Consider the following 13,580-nt stretch of genomic DNA (forward strand, 5'->3'; position numbering starts at 1 on the left):
CTTGAAGTAATCTCAGTTATACTGATAAAATCTTAATAAACAATAACAGAAAATGTGGCACAACACTGTAAGTTTGTAGAAATCTGGTTTCAATACATGTGGTAGGAAGAACACAGATTTTGTGCAGCTTTATGCTACAAACAAATAAACACTGCTACTCAAGGCTTACCTCTCATACACATAGGTCTACATTTTTCACAAATAAGGATATATGGGAGAAAAGTAGAAATCGTGTGGAAAGATGAGGGAAAAAAAACCTCAGAAAGAATGTAAAATAATCGAAATCTTTGAAAAATTAAATTTTCACTCGACTATATAGAAAAAAAAACTGCAATCCTTTGTCAGTGTGAAGTGACTGAGAAATAAAAGAGTTCACTTTAACTTTTGACAATAGATCTTACATAGAAACTTATAAGAGAAACCGTAAGACCTTTTTACACTCACATCTCAAAACATTTTTACGTATGGCTAACACTAAACCGCCCCAGCAGAACACTTCCTATACAAAATCGGAACATCAAAAATAGAAAAACAAAACACATTTAAACTTTCTTAAATATCTTAAAGAGATAAATATATGGAAGTTATACTCATTAAAGAAATAAATACAAAATTTAACACGTACAATTGATGTTACATGTAACTAAACCTACATTTAAAACCAACACAAAGTAACAAAACACTTTAAATTAGTACTTTAACACACTTACTTTAGAGTATCACACAATCTTGCAATTTGTTTTTATCACTGCCAGTAAATTATGTATCCTTTCAACTTTAAATGTTTGTTTAACGATTTAGTGTCTGAATTGGACACGACAATAAAACCAGAAGTTAAAAGGGATTTGAATTAAAACTTTTAATTGTAATTTCATTTGTAAAAACAACAAAATATCGACCATATCATTACTGACGAGGTCTTTTGTTATCACCAGAGATCGTAAAGACAACAAGATTCGTAATGTTGTTTTTGAATACAAATTACAGTGAGAAGGTGTAGCTCAGTGGTAGAGCGTTCGCTTTGCAAGTGAAAGGTCAAGGATTCGATCCCCGACACTTCCACATTTACATTTTAAATCCCGGCATGGCCAGGTGGTTTAAGGCGTGCGACTCGTAATTTGACGGTAGCGGGTTCGCATCCCCGTCGCGCCAAACATGCTCGCCTTTTCGCCCTTGGGAGCGTTATAATGTGACGTTCAATCCCACTATTCGTTGAAAAAAAAGTAGCCCAAAAGTTGGCGGTGGGTGGAGATGACTAGCTTCCTTCCCTTTAGTCTTACACTGCAAAATTAGGGACGGCTAGCGCAGATAGCCCTCGAGTAGCTTTGCGCGAAATTCAAAACAAACAAACTATTCTTTTAAAAAATTGCTGCAAGTTAATAATGGTTATAAAAACTGATATTCAGTTTGAAACCATGCCACCTTAATGAAGTTGGCTTATCTAACTGTTTTTTTTTTTGCTTTGCGCGAAATTAAAAATACAACAACAACAAATAACAGTACATAAAGCTACGTCAGAGAAACAGGGAGAAAACTCAGCACCCACATAAACGAGCACAATCATCAACCTGTCGTTATTGAATATAAAGAAAGACTTCGAATCCCCATCACACACAAACATGTTCGCCCATTCAGTCGTTGGGGCGTTGTAAAGTGACGGATAACCCCAGTATTCGTTGGTAAAAGAATAACGAAAGAGTTAGTGGTGGGTGTTGATAACCAGCTGCCTTTCTTCTAGTCTTACACTGCTAAATTAATGACAGCTAGCCAGACAGCTCTCATGTAGCTTTGCGCGAAATTCAACAAACAAATGTATGTAATATAAGTTCAATGTTTTTCAATAAGTTCAAAGTATATGAATTAATTTCAAAATATAAACATTTCAAGACTTCCAATTTTGGATCAAAAGTGTTGAAGTAATATACTTCATTATGAATTTACAGACAGTATAAAGTATTTCAGTAATAGTTTCTTTCATCTCACAGAAATTAAAAACGTCATTCTAAAGAAAAAGAAAATAGTTTTCAAGGCTTGAACGGTAATGTTGATACCTATCAGGAAACGATACGTTTTGTTTTATATCATGTAATTCTAATAAGATATGAACTATCACATTTTGATATGATAGGGTTTAATAACTTTAATTACATTTCTTATTACTACTATCTGCCTATCTCTTTAATTCTATGGTTCGTTAAGGTTATTATTCCATCACTTTTATCTGGTTTCAGAATCTTTCACTGGTCTGTTTTATTAAATGATTGTTCGAATGTTATTAATTCACCTCAAAATATAACTTACAATTTGAAATATTCAAGAAATAGAATATCTTCGACAACTGTATTTATCACATGATAAAATACATTTCCGTCTTTAATAAACACTAGTTCTACTTTGTTGTCTTCATGTCCCACCAAAATTATTATATCCTGTTTTAACGAATTCTGGCACACTTGTTTGTTTGTTTTTTAATTTCGCGCAAAGCTACACAATGGCTAAACGTTTCTAATTTAGCAGTGAAACCAGTTTTACATTAAACTTTGCCAAATACAAATTTTGCAAGTGAAATACCAAAGGAAATTAAACGTAACTCATGGTGTAACATAATTGAGAAAGAGAAAAATTCTGTGCGCTTTCATAAAATGTCAAGTTTCTGTGATTAGTTTAATGAGTTGACTCAGTCACTAAACATATAAAGAAATAAAAGTTTGCTGTCATGAATCTCGCACTATGCAAAACTTTCTATTTCTATCAGTGACAGTAAATGAGCTAAAAGGATTTAACTTTCTCTTGTTTTCTTCAGTGTATGTTCTAGCAGAGAACCTGGCTTGCACTCGAGGATACCGAAGAGATGCTGATAGGTGTTGTAAGTATATAATACACACAATAACGTTAATAGTTTCCATTAAACACAAAACGATGAAAGACTTTTAATATCATGTAGTTTTGATTCAAAAAATTGTTTTTTGATAATAAACTCGTTGATACGACTATAAATATTGACACTGAGTAAATAAATGTTTAGCTATGTACTTTTAACAGTTTTAGATCCATGTCCTCCTGGTCACTATGACAATGGATTCCAAACTAACTGCCTGTCGTGCCCAGGAGGGACTTATATGGCACATTTTGCCTCTGACGCCTGTATACCTTGTCCTGGAGATGAAATTACTGACGAAGAAGGAGCTGATAATAAAGATCTTTGAGTATTGGTTTTCTTTTATTGTTTCTTTCAAAGTTAAAAAAATGTTTATTTTTGTTAAAACACATTGTTATAATAAGACACTTCTTCATAACTTCCATGGTTTTTATTGTATTAAACAGCTTTGTTTTTTTCCAGGAGGTGGAAACAATTGTAACAATTTAGTATGTTAATATTTTTTGTCAAAATATTATATTTACATAAAAACATATATATGACAGAGTGGTATTGTTTTGATAAAATAGTTCACAATTCCATATATATATATTTATTATTACGTATTATTTCCTCTCTTCTTTGAATGATAACATCACAAAGACATTCTATGTACCTAATATTATAACTAAAGTAAAAATTCTTATTGAAACATATATAAATAGAGCTTGTTGTTTTTGAATTTTGCGCAAAGCTACACGAGGCCTATCTTCACTAGCCATGCATAATTTAGCAGTGTAAGATTAGAGGTAAGACACTTACCGTCAACTCTTGGGATACTCTTTTACCAACGATTAGTGGGATTGACCATCACATTATAACGCTACTAAGGCTGAAAGACGAGCATGTTTGGTGCGACAGAGATTCGAACCCGCAATCCTCGGATTACGAGTCGAACGCCTTAACCCACCAGGCATGCCGGGCCTCTAAACAGAGATTTTCCAAAGTTTGGTTTTAAGAGAAAGACTCCAAACACTATGAAGGAAACGTTTACTCAGAAATTCTATGTTTACATAATTGTCTTAAGTTATACGACTGAATATTTCTTAGCGCCACTATTTTCATATTAAGATACCATTGAAATTTCAAATATATCTTAAAATGTCTACTTGGTGATTCTAGTACAGAGTGAGGTATTAATCAATAGTTTGTTTAGCATTATCTTATAAATAATAATTTTATACAAATCGTTCTTCACTGGTAGAACGCTCGACTCCTAATCTGTAGGTCATGGGATCGAACCCCATCACACCAAACATGCTCGCTCTTTCAGTGATAGCGTTATAAAGTAACAGTCAATCCCTCTATTTCTTTGTAAAAGGGTATCCCAAATGTTGGCCTTTGGCGGTCATAACTAGTTGCATTCTCTCTGGTCTTACATTGCTAAATTAGGGATGGCTAGCGCATTTTGTCCTCGTGTAGCTCTCCTTTAGATTCTAAAACAAAGGAACAAACAAACTTTACTTGTAGTGTATTGTGGGTTTCTCGTAAGAAGAAAAATAGTGATACAAGTTAGGGATTTTAATATAACGGTCAATCCCATTACACGGGTTTAAGATGGACTCAAACATTCAGACAAATAGTATCGAATTACTGTGTTTCCTCAAGTATATAATTTGAAAATTAGGAACAGCAAGCGCTGGAAGCTATCTCGTAGCTTTCCGCAAAATAAAATAACAAGCAAACATACCACACACCTGTGTGCTTCACGTCATTACTAAGAAGACCTAAAGATCTTTAATTAAAACACTCTGGCTATGAAACAGCTTTCCGCGAGTACAGCTACACGAGGGCTATCTGCACTAGCCGGCCCTAATTTAGTAGTATAAGACTAGAGGGAAGGTAGCTAGTCATTACCATCCACGGCCAACTCTTGAGCTACTCTTTTACCAACGAATAGTGGGATTGACCGTCACATTATTACGTCCCCACGGCTGAAAGGGCGAGCATGTTTGGCGCGACGGGGATACGAACCCGCGACCCTCACATTACGAGTCGAATGCATTAACCTTCCTGGCCATTCTGGGCGCTGTTTAATATGAAAATGCATTATAAATGCAAGAAATATCGTATTTGTATCTCACAACGACTGGTACATGTATTAACGTTTTAAAACGTTATTCTCTGCTTATCAATAAAAGTGTTAATACCCATACCAGCCGTTCTGAGATATATGTTTATTTCCAGTGGATTTCTCATCGTGAAGAAATATCGTATTTATTGAATTAAAATTTTAAATATGTTAAATTAAGATTATTGTTGGGCTTAAAGAATTATACACATTACAATTACTGTTAACTTACATTTGAAGTTTTTACGAAATCGGTAGAGTAAGTAAACTGATTTTAAATACGACTCTATGTCTTAAGATCCAACTGAAATGGTTCCAAAGGCTACGCTCCCCTCGGTTTCAAAATCTACAGTTATAAGATACGCTTGGTGGACAGCACTCATTTCGATATGTCTTATTGCTTTGTGGTAAGTTACATGTTATCTTCAATTTCTTTATAATTAAAGTATTTGTAACACAGTGAGTAATCATTGGAAGATATTGGTTTCTTTACTCACACTGCTGTTAGAAACATCTGCTTTCATGTGAGGTACTATATTCATGTATCTGTCTTCTTACGAGACACTATGTTGATAAATCTGATTTCAAGCAAGGTATTAATTTGAGATCTCCGCGTTTATATGGCATATCATGTTGGTACATGTGAGGTACTACGTTCCATGGTTCGAAACGTTATAACTGAATACACTTGTCTAAAGAATCCATACAATTATTTGTTGGTTAAGCATGAAACACATTTATAGTTATATCTGTAACCCATTATCCATAGCTTATTTAATAATAATATGTATTTTAATGGTCTTGAAACACGTGATTCTTATTTATTTACTTTTTGTAATGATCGTGCAGCGTTCTTTGTTGTTTCTACAACTGGAAAGAAAAAACTCGGGAAGAACGGAATGTTTTGAAAAACCGTGTCGAACACAAACAGCCTGGTGATGAAAAGATAACCACTGATGAAATGGATATATTGGAGGCTATGCCACTGATCCCTGAATGTGAGAAGAAGGTCCCTACAAAGAACGTTAAGAAGACAAAAACTAATATATTAAGAAAGCAAAAAGTGACCAAACGAACAACCCTGGAGACGATGTATGAAAACGACCTGGAAGAAAGGAATACTTTGGTTCGAAATTCAATTAACTTCTCATTCATCTTACGATTATAATTAATATTTGATACAAGTATATTTACATTTTTACAGTTAAAAACAATCCATTTTAATACAATGTATACTACGTCAAACTACGTGTACAATATCAAACAGATGTTGCACGTTTAAAATCAATGTTGTTAATACCTTGGGTTATCCCCAACTACTGAGAAAGATGCGTTCAGAGAATCTTTAATGTTCAGAGTCGTTTGAATGTATGCGATTTTTTTTTCAAAATAGACCTATATATGTTCGATACCATTGAGGTCTGATAAGTCTGATTACCTTTACTAATGTCCATCGCATTAATAACATCTGGAAAACATAAAGATCAGAATGTCCTTTCGTAATTTTTCATTCACATACATACTACTACTACTGATAATGAATTATTGGATATTTTAAAGCACCATAAGGTGCGTGATTTACTCCAAAGTTGCAAAAAAAATAAGACAGTTTGAATACAATTTCTCTCTGTAACATAAAGTAAATAACCAGTCATTTGGAGTTCAGATAACATGACTTTTCATGTTTAATTTATATAACAATAAATTGAGTAGAACACTTGACATTTAATCATAACCGTACTTTCATCTTGCCTGGGCAATAATATAAACATTCTAGCTATCCTTTGTGAACGTTAAAATATAAATGGAAAACAGTATTTAAGCTATTGTCTGCTGTATATCATTCTTTATTCACTACGTGAAACAATGTTTGAGATAGTTTTCCTACTTTCCAGAAAACATTTATGAGATAACTGAAACCAATTTCATAATTTATCATTTTCATAGCAAGATTTATTTGGTTTTATGCATGTAATAGTAAAATTATTACTCAAATTTTGAGTGTTGCGCCAATAAACATAACAATATGCTACATCTTCAGAGAGGAACACCAGCATCAAAACAAAGAAAATCTATCGAAGAATATATCCAGTGACCTCTGTCTTATAGACATGTAAACAATTATGATGAACTTATTGTCGTTAAACCAAACAGTAAACAAGGACATCTCAACGTTGTTATTCTCATTGAAAATTCTGACAGCCAAGACACGTTTATCATTGGAAAAGATCGGAAACCAACATGATTTTTCTTCAAAACTAGGAAATAGAATTAATAAACGAATTTATAAAACCGTCATTGTTAATATGTTCTCTCTAGAGTTAAGAGCAATAAACATGGCTATAATGTCCACACTATACAGCTACACGAATGGGATTGATACTTACAAAATAGCACAAAATTTTTAAATTCAGTATCATTGATATTATTGGTTTATCAGAAACTTACGTAGTAATTTAGGTATTTACGTTTATGTACAAGTAAATTAAATATAAACTTTGAAAACTTAAAGTTTTAACATTTTATCAGAACATTCATAACTATTATTTAAATTTAAGAGATTCACGCTTCAGTTCAACAATTTGCAAGCGTTTTTTTCATGTTTTTTATGATTTTATTTTTTTGCAGTATTTACTTATAACCACATATAATGTTAAAACTTGAATAAAATATTAAACCAAAAGTAATGAAATGTTTGTTTACATATTTTTCGCCCATTTAAATGTAACAGCTATTATACATTAAATGCTCATTTCGGTAATAATTGTGTATTTGTTTATATTGTTTGTAAAATAGTTTAAGTGTATTGACTGTCACAATATATGTCCAACAATTCACAGTTGTTACACTGAGATTTACATACGACATATTTGACTGAAACGCAGGATCTACATGGGTTTCTTCAATTTCTACGTTTGATGTGTTTGACATCATTGATTACTAAGCTTAAGCCACGTATTGGTTCCCTAATTATTACATTGTTATCAGCTTGTGACATTTATAGTTTTCTTGTGCTTTGTTTACATGTTGAACTACGTATTAATTATACAACATTTTCAGCAGAATTGTTGTGATATGCCTACAGTTTATTTCAAATGGTACTCTGTGATTAACGTGTAGCACTGTTAAGATATAATTTACATGCACCATTTTAGGTTATTAAAGTATTATTGACATGTGTCATCTTTCAGAGTGACGTGTAGCTGTTAGAGGTTGCGTCACACTAATTGTTACAGTTTATGCCTGAGTTCAATAAACTAAAAGTTGAAATACACTTTTACTTTATATCCATCAGATGTGCTAGAAATCTAAATAAAGACAGCTTAACTGACTATCAACCATGGTTAAATGGTTCACGTGCACGTGCAGCGTATCCTCTGCACATGGAACAAGACTCTTTCCATCATCTGATAACATGGAGACATGTTTTGTTTTCTAGAAAAGGACTCCGGTCTTCTGTTGGGAGTTCGTGTTTTCCGAATCAAGGTTTCCGTTAGGTTATTATAGATTGTGCGCGTCTAGAAAGTCGATCAAAGTGCAAACAGGCAACTGTACTTTAAATCTGTTCTTGTACAACTACATACAACTTGATGCAGTATTTTACGACTGAGCAACATTCTTGGAGTGTAAGTTAATAATCAACTAGACCTTTCTTATCATCAGTTTTACCATCATCATATTCAATACACGTGCTCTGCCTGTAACTTAGTTGTTGTTCTAGTGGCTGGAGGCCCGGCATGGCCAAGCCTGTTAAGGCGTGCGACTCGTAATCTGAGGGTCGCGGGTTCGCATCCCTGTCGCGCCAAACATACTCGTCCTTTCAGCCGTGGGGGCGTTATAATGTGACGGTCAGTCCCACTATTCGTTGGTAAAAGAGTAGACCAAGGGTTGGCGGTGGGTGGTGATTACAAGCTGCCTTCCCTCTAGTCTTACACTGCTACATTAGGGACGGCTAGCACAGATAACCCTCGAGTAGCTTTGTGCGAAATTCGAAAACAAAACAAAACAAACAAACTAGTGGCTGGAGTCGAAGATATTCTCTTTTTCGTGGTTGTTAGTTTTTTAATTAATTCTTCCTGACAGAAAATGTAGAACAAAATATTAATACAATTCATCACACGATAAAACGAATATTTTATTAGTTTAAGAAATAAATGTTAAAACTAAACCGTCCTTTCACTTTTAAATCCGATGCAGAATATTCACAATCACGAAATCTTCAGATTTTTACTCTCTTATGAACTACATTTTTCAGGAAAACAATTTTTAACTAATAGCAGTACTGATACATAGTGCAGAATAATTCTAATATTTTAACTACCAATGATTGCCATCGTGCTATTAAACAGAGGAGGATAGATTTAGAAAATCAGATGTTTCATTATAAAGTGGCTATTTCCAAAAAATTTTGTATTTGACTAAATATTAATTTCACTATTTTTAAGAGAATTGTTAGAAATATTGGACAAATCTAATAACTGTAAAAAAGGGAGCTCTATTTTATTGATCACTGCCTGATCAGAAAGTGTCAGTTTGTAAATAATTTTTGTTTGAATTTCGCGCTAGGCTGTACGAGGGCTATTTCCGCTAACCGTCCTTAATATAGCAGTTAAAGACCCACCGATGATTGTAGGGCTACTATTTTAAGAATAAATAGTGGGATTTACCATGACTTTATAACACCCCCTACCGACGAAAGGGCGAGTATGTGTGACGTTGATTCGGCCATGCGACCCTCAAATTATAGGACGAGCGTCCTAACCACCTGGCCAATTAATGAATTACGAAAATTTTGAAAAGTATCGTCCAATTTGATGATACAGAAACATATTATTGTATTTACAACAAAATATCATGTAATCCACTTTCTTAGAAACGTATATCATTTATACTTAAATAATTAGGTTGCTCCCTTACCTTCAGTCAAAACATAATCATATTCAAATAATGACGTATTTCACTTACCTTGAACAAAATTATCTTCCTATTATGTTTCAAAATTTGAATTGTATTTTATATTTTGTATTTTTGAGTTGTACCTTTAACAAAATTAAATTCCATAAAGCTTCTTTATTTTGTATTTCATATGATTATTTTGCTTTTAGATTTTATTTTGCACGTCTAGTTATATCAAAGACTATTAACAAAAAATAATACAAGTTTCAGATATTTAAAGTACAAATTTATTCTAATACTCGAGTTATCATTCAAAAGTATCATCTAAACTATTTAGTACATGCTATAAATATATCTACGTATTTATGCAAATTATACAATATTGTAGAAAAATTCATTTTTCAGAGTGAAAAACTAATCAAACAACAAGAACTTAGAAATGAAAATTTTCCATTTTATTTTTTTTACCTTAAATACTTTTTATCATTTCTCCACAAATGTATAATTCACAGTTGACAAAAAAATCAAGGCTAACAGAATGTTCTCGCGCTTTCGTGAAGTGCATTTTTTTAGTTGACTAATACAAAACCGGAGTTCGATTATTTAATTTATCGTTTCTTTCTTCACTGAAAGAGCACGTTCTGGTGTTAGAGTACCTGAAGGGTTCATTATTCGCGTCCCGCTGTCAAAAAATTTCTATCACACTTTAGGAAAATGGATCCGTTACAAGAGGGACAGTAAAATTCCAATACAGTTGGCAATGAATACCTTTTTCTAGCTGTCTTTTCTCTAGTTCAAAATAAAAGACTGCTGAGCTCACAAAGTCCTTGCTTAGCTTCACGCTAAAATTATGAAACAAACAAAAATACCTTCACTACGTTTTTATGAGCCTTCAAACACACACCTAAGATTATTTATTATACCCTTTGTGATGACACCTTTGTATTTTATCAACCATTGTAACCTTCACAAAAGGAAACATTCGAGGTTTTTCACTTCATTTGTAAGAGAACTTCTTTTTCATTAAGCACATTTTTCGTAAACTAAATTATAACAGAGATATATTATTAAGGAGTGTCTTATGAACATGATAATCGATTCTGCACATTAAGCTCTAATCTAACTGTAATTAATATACTCATAAATGTAAATAACAATAAGTATCTGTGCTAGCCGTCCCTAATTTAGCAGTGTAAGACTAGAGGGAAGGCAGCTAGTCATCACCACCCACCGCCAACTCTTGGGCTACTCTTTTACTACCGAAAAGTGGGATTGACCGCACATTATAACGCCCCCACGGCTGGGAGGGCGAGCATATTTGGCGCGACTCGGGCGTGAACCCGCGACCTTCAGATTGCGAAGCGCACGCCTTAACGCGCTAGGCCATGCCAGGCCACCAAAATCTTCAGGCCAATGAGCATAAAGACAAAATATGCATTTTGCGTTGTTTGACTCAACTACTTATTTGAGTAGAGCTTCGAAAGATGGAAATAAGAAAATGGAAAAAACAAACAAACATGTTTAGCATTTAATAGGGAAAATGTGAACACTGTGAAATTAGTTAGCCGAAACCTAAATATTTGTTCGTCAAGTGTTTAAGACCATCCCAAAAAAAAGTTCTAAACAGGGTAGGAAATGCCCAACAAGAGGTCTCAGTAGTGAGTTGCATGGCCGTCATTGCGAATAACTGCAAACATTCGCTTTGGCATGATCGATATAAGCGTTTACAGAAGGTTGGCTGGAATGTTATTCTAAGTGGTGAAGATGGCTTCACGAAGATCATGCAATGTTTGAAATTGACGGCCATTTCTACTGACTTCCCTTGCTTTCCACCCCCAAACATTTTCAATGGGGTTCAGTTCGGGAGAACACGCTGGATGGTCCAAAGGAATCACGTAATTCGCCATGAAAAAGTTATTTGTCCTGACATTGGCATTGTGGATTGCAGCGTTGTCCTGCTGAAAGATTCAGTCATTTTCACACAAGCGAGGGCCTTCAGTCAATAAGGATGCTCTCTCCAACATGGCAATGTAGCCAGCTGCTGTTTGACGCCCATGCATAACCTGAAGCTCCATTGTTCAATAAAAGGAGAAAGCATTCCAGATCATGATGTAACCTACTTCAATGTGTCGTGTATAAAATGACTCCGGTGGGATATCATTATCGTACCAGTAACGTTGGAAGCCATTTGGACCATCCAGGTTAAATTTTGTCTCATCAGAGAACAAAACCTTCTTCCACTTTTCTACATCCCATGTTTGATGCTTCTTAACAAAATTTCACCGAGCTGTTTTGTGGTGTGGAAGGAGGGGTGGCCTTTGAAGACGTTTACGGTTTTTAAAGCCTTGCTCTCGTCAATGCTGTCTTATTGTTTTTGAGCTGCATTATGCGTCCGTAAGGGCCTTAATATGGTTCAACGATCGGGTAGTATCTTGCCGGACAACCCGTCGAATCCTCCTGCTCAACGTTGGCGAAATTTTCTTTGGACAACCACTTGAAATTCTCATTCCGTATCCTTCAAGGTCTTCTAAGAAATTTGCAACAGCAGTTTTACTACGCTCAATCTCACCAGCGATGGCACGTTGAGAGAAACCTTGTTTTTGCAGCTCGACAGTTCTGCCACTTTCAAACTATGTTAACTTTTCAGCCTTTGCCATGTTTTTTCCCCAATGTAACACAGAAGATGTCTGTTTGTTTTGAATTTTGCGCAAAGCTACTCGAGGGCTATCTGCGCTAACCGCCCCTAATTTAGCAGTGTAAGACTAGAGGGAAGGCAGCTAGTCATCACCATCCACCGCCAACTCTTGAGCTACTCTTTTACCAACGAATCGTGTGATTGACCGAACATTATAACGCCCCCACAGCTGAAAGGACAAGCATGTTTGGTGCTACCAGGATTCGAACCCGCGACCCTCGGATTACGAGTCGAACGCCTTAATACACTTGGCCATTCCGGGCGCCAGGAGATGTCATTGGGAGATGTTGACAACGCTAATGCTTGAACACAAATGCGTAAATTTCGTTACGTGTTTACCGATAAACGCTTTGTTTCAGTATGGTTTTAAACTTTTGACCAGTTAGAATTTAGGCGAATTTTATAGTGTTCACATTTTCCCCATTAAATTGTAAAAAAGTTTTGCTTTTTATTTTCCCTTTTCTTATTTTCATCTTTCGAAGCTCTTCTCAAATAAGTGGTTGAGTCTAACAACGCAAAAAGCATTTTTTTTTTACGTTCATTGGTCTTAAGATTTTGGCCGTCAGTGTATTTTAAAATGAACACAAAAAGTTACCTTCACACGATTTCGAACACTGCAACTCAAATAAAAACAACATAACAGGGGCCGCGGAACCGGGGGGTGGCTGCGGGGGCTGTAGCCCCTCACACTTTTGTCTAACAACCATTTTTTTGAATAGTGCAAAAAAAAATGAAATGTCGCAGATAGATAATATTTTGATTCTTGGTTAAAATGAAATTTTTATTATTCTGTTGCTTGGTACATCCTGCTGGTATCAATATCGTTTGTTTTACCCTATTTAAATTCCTACATGACTACACGAGCGGTGACGTAGGTGCGCGACATAAAAAAAAAAAATAAACGAGCGAGGCCTACGGCGCGCGTACGGATCTGTACTACATACCGTGCTCTGTATTTGATTGCATATTATGACCGTTATCTTACAGAGATGTAGACACAC

At 34.7% G+C, this 13,580-nt stretch overlaps 1 protein-coding gene across 1 annotated transcript; it reads left to right on the forward strand.

Moving 5' to 3' along the window:
* Positions 1-241: 241 nt before the first annotated feature.
* Positions 242-6,508, forward strand: LOC143245507 (signal peptide, CUB and EGF-like domain-containing protein 2). Its single transcript, XM_076491870.1, has 5 exons — positions 242-269; positions 2,804-2,866; positions 3,043-3,206; positions 5,287-5,395; positions 5,838-6,508. Exons 1-3 carry the CDS (start codon positions 242-244, stop codon positions 3,204-3,206), a joined length of 255 nt encoding a protein of 84 aa, XP_076347985.1. The 3' UTR covers positions 5,287-5,395; positions 5,838-6,508.
* Positions 6,509-13,580: the final 7,072 nt, after the last annotated feature.

The sequence above is a fragment of the Tachypleus tridentatus genome, chromosome 2 (assembly GCF_004210375.1).
Source record: "Tachypleus tridentatus isolate NWPU-2018 chromosome 2, ASM421037v1, whole genome shotgun sequence".
Classification (NCBI taxonomy): domain Eukaryota; kingdom Metazoa; phylum Arthropoda; class Merostomata; order Xiphosura; family Limulidae; genus Tachypleus; species Tachypleus tridentatus.

What these genes read in the sequence shown, in the direction of transcription:
- LOC143245507 (XM_076491870.1), top strand. Translation starts at nt 242, where the DNA reads ATGAGGGAAAAAAAACCTCAGAAAGAAT. An exon ending in AAAAAAACCTCAGAAAGAAT is followed by an intron (nt 270 to 2,803) that starts GTAAAATAATCG and finishes TGTTTTCTTCAG; the next exon opens with TGTATGTTCTAGCAGAGAAC. An exon ending in AAGAGATGCTGATAGGTGTT is followed by an intron (nt 2,867 to 3,042) that starts GTAAGTATATAA and finishes TACTTTTAACAG; the next exon opens with TTTTAGATCCATGTCCTCCT.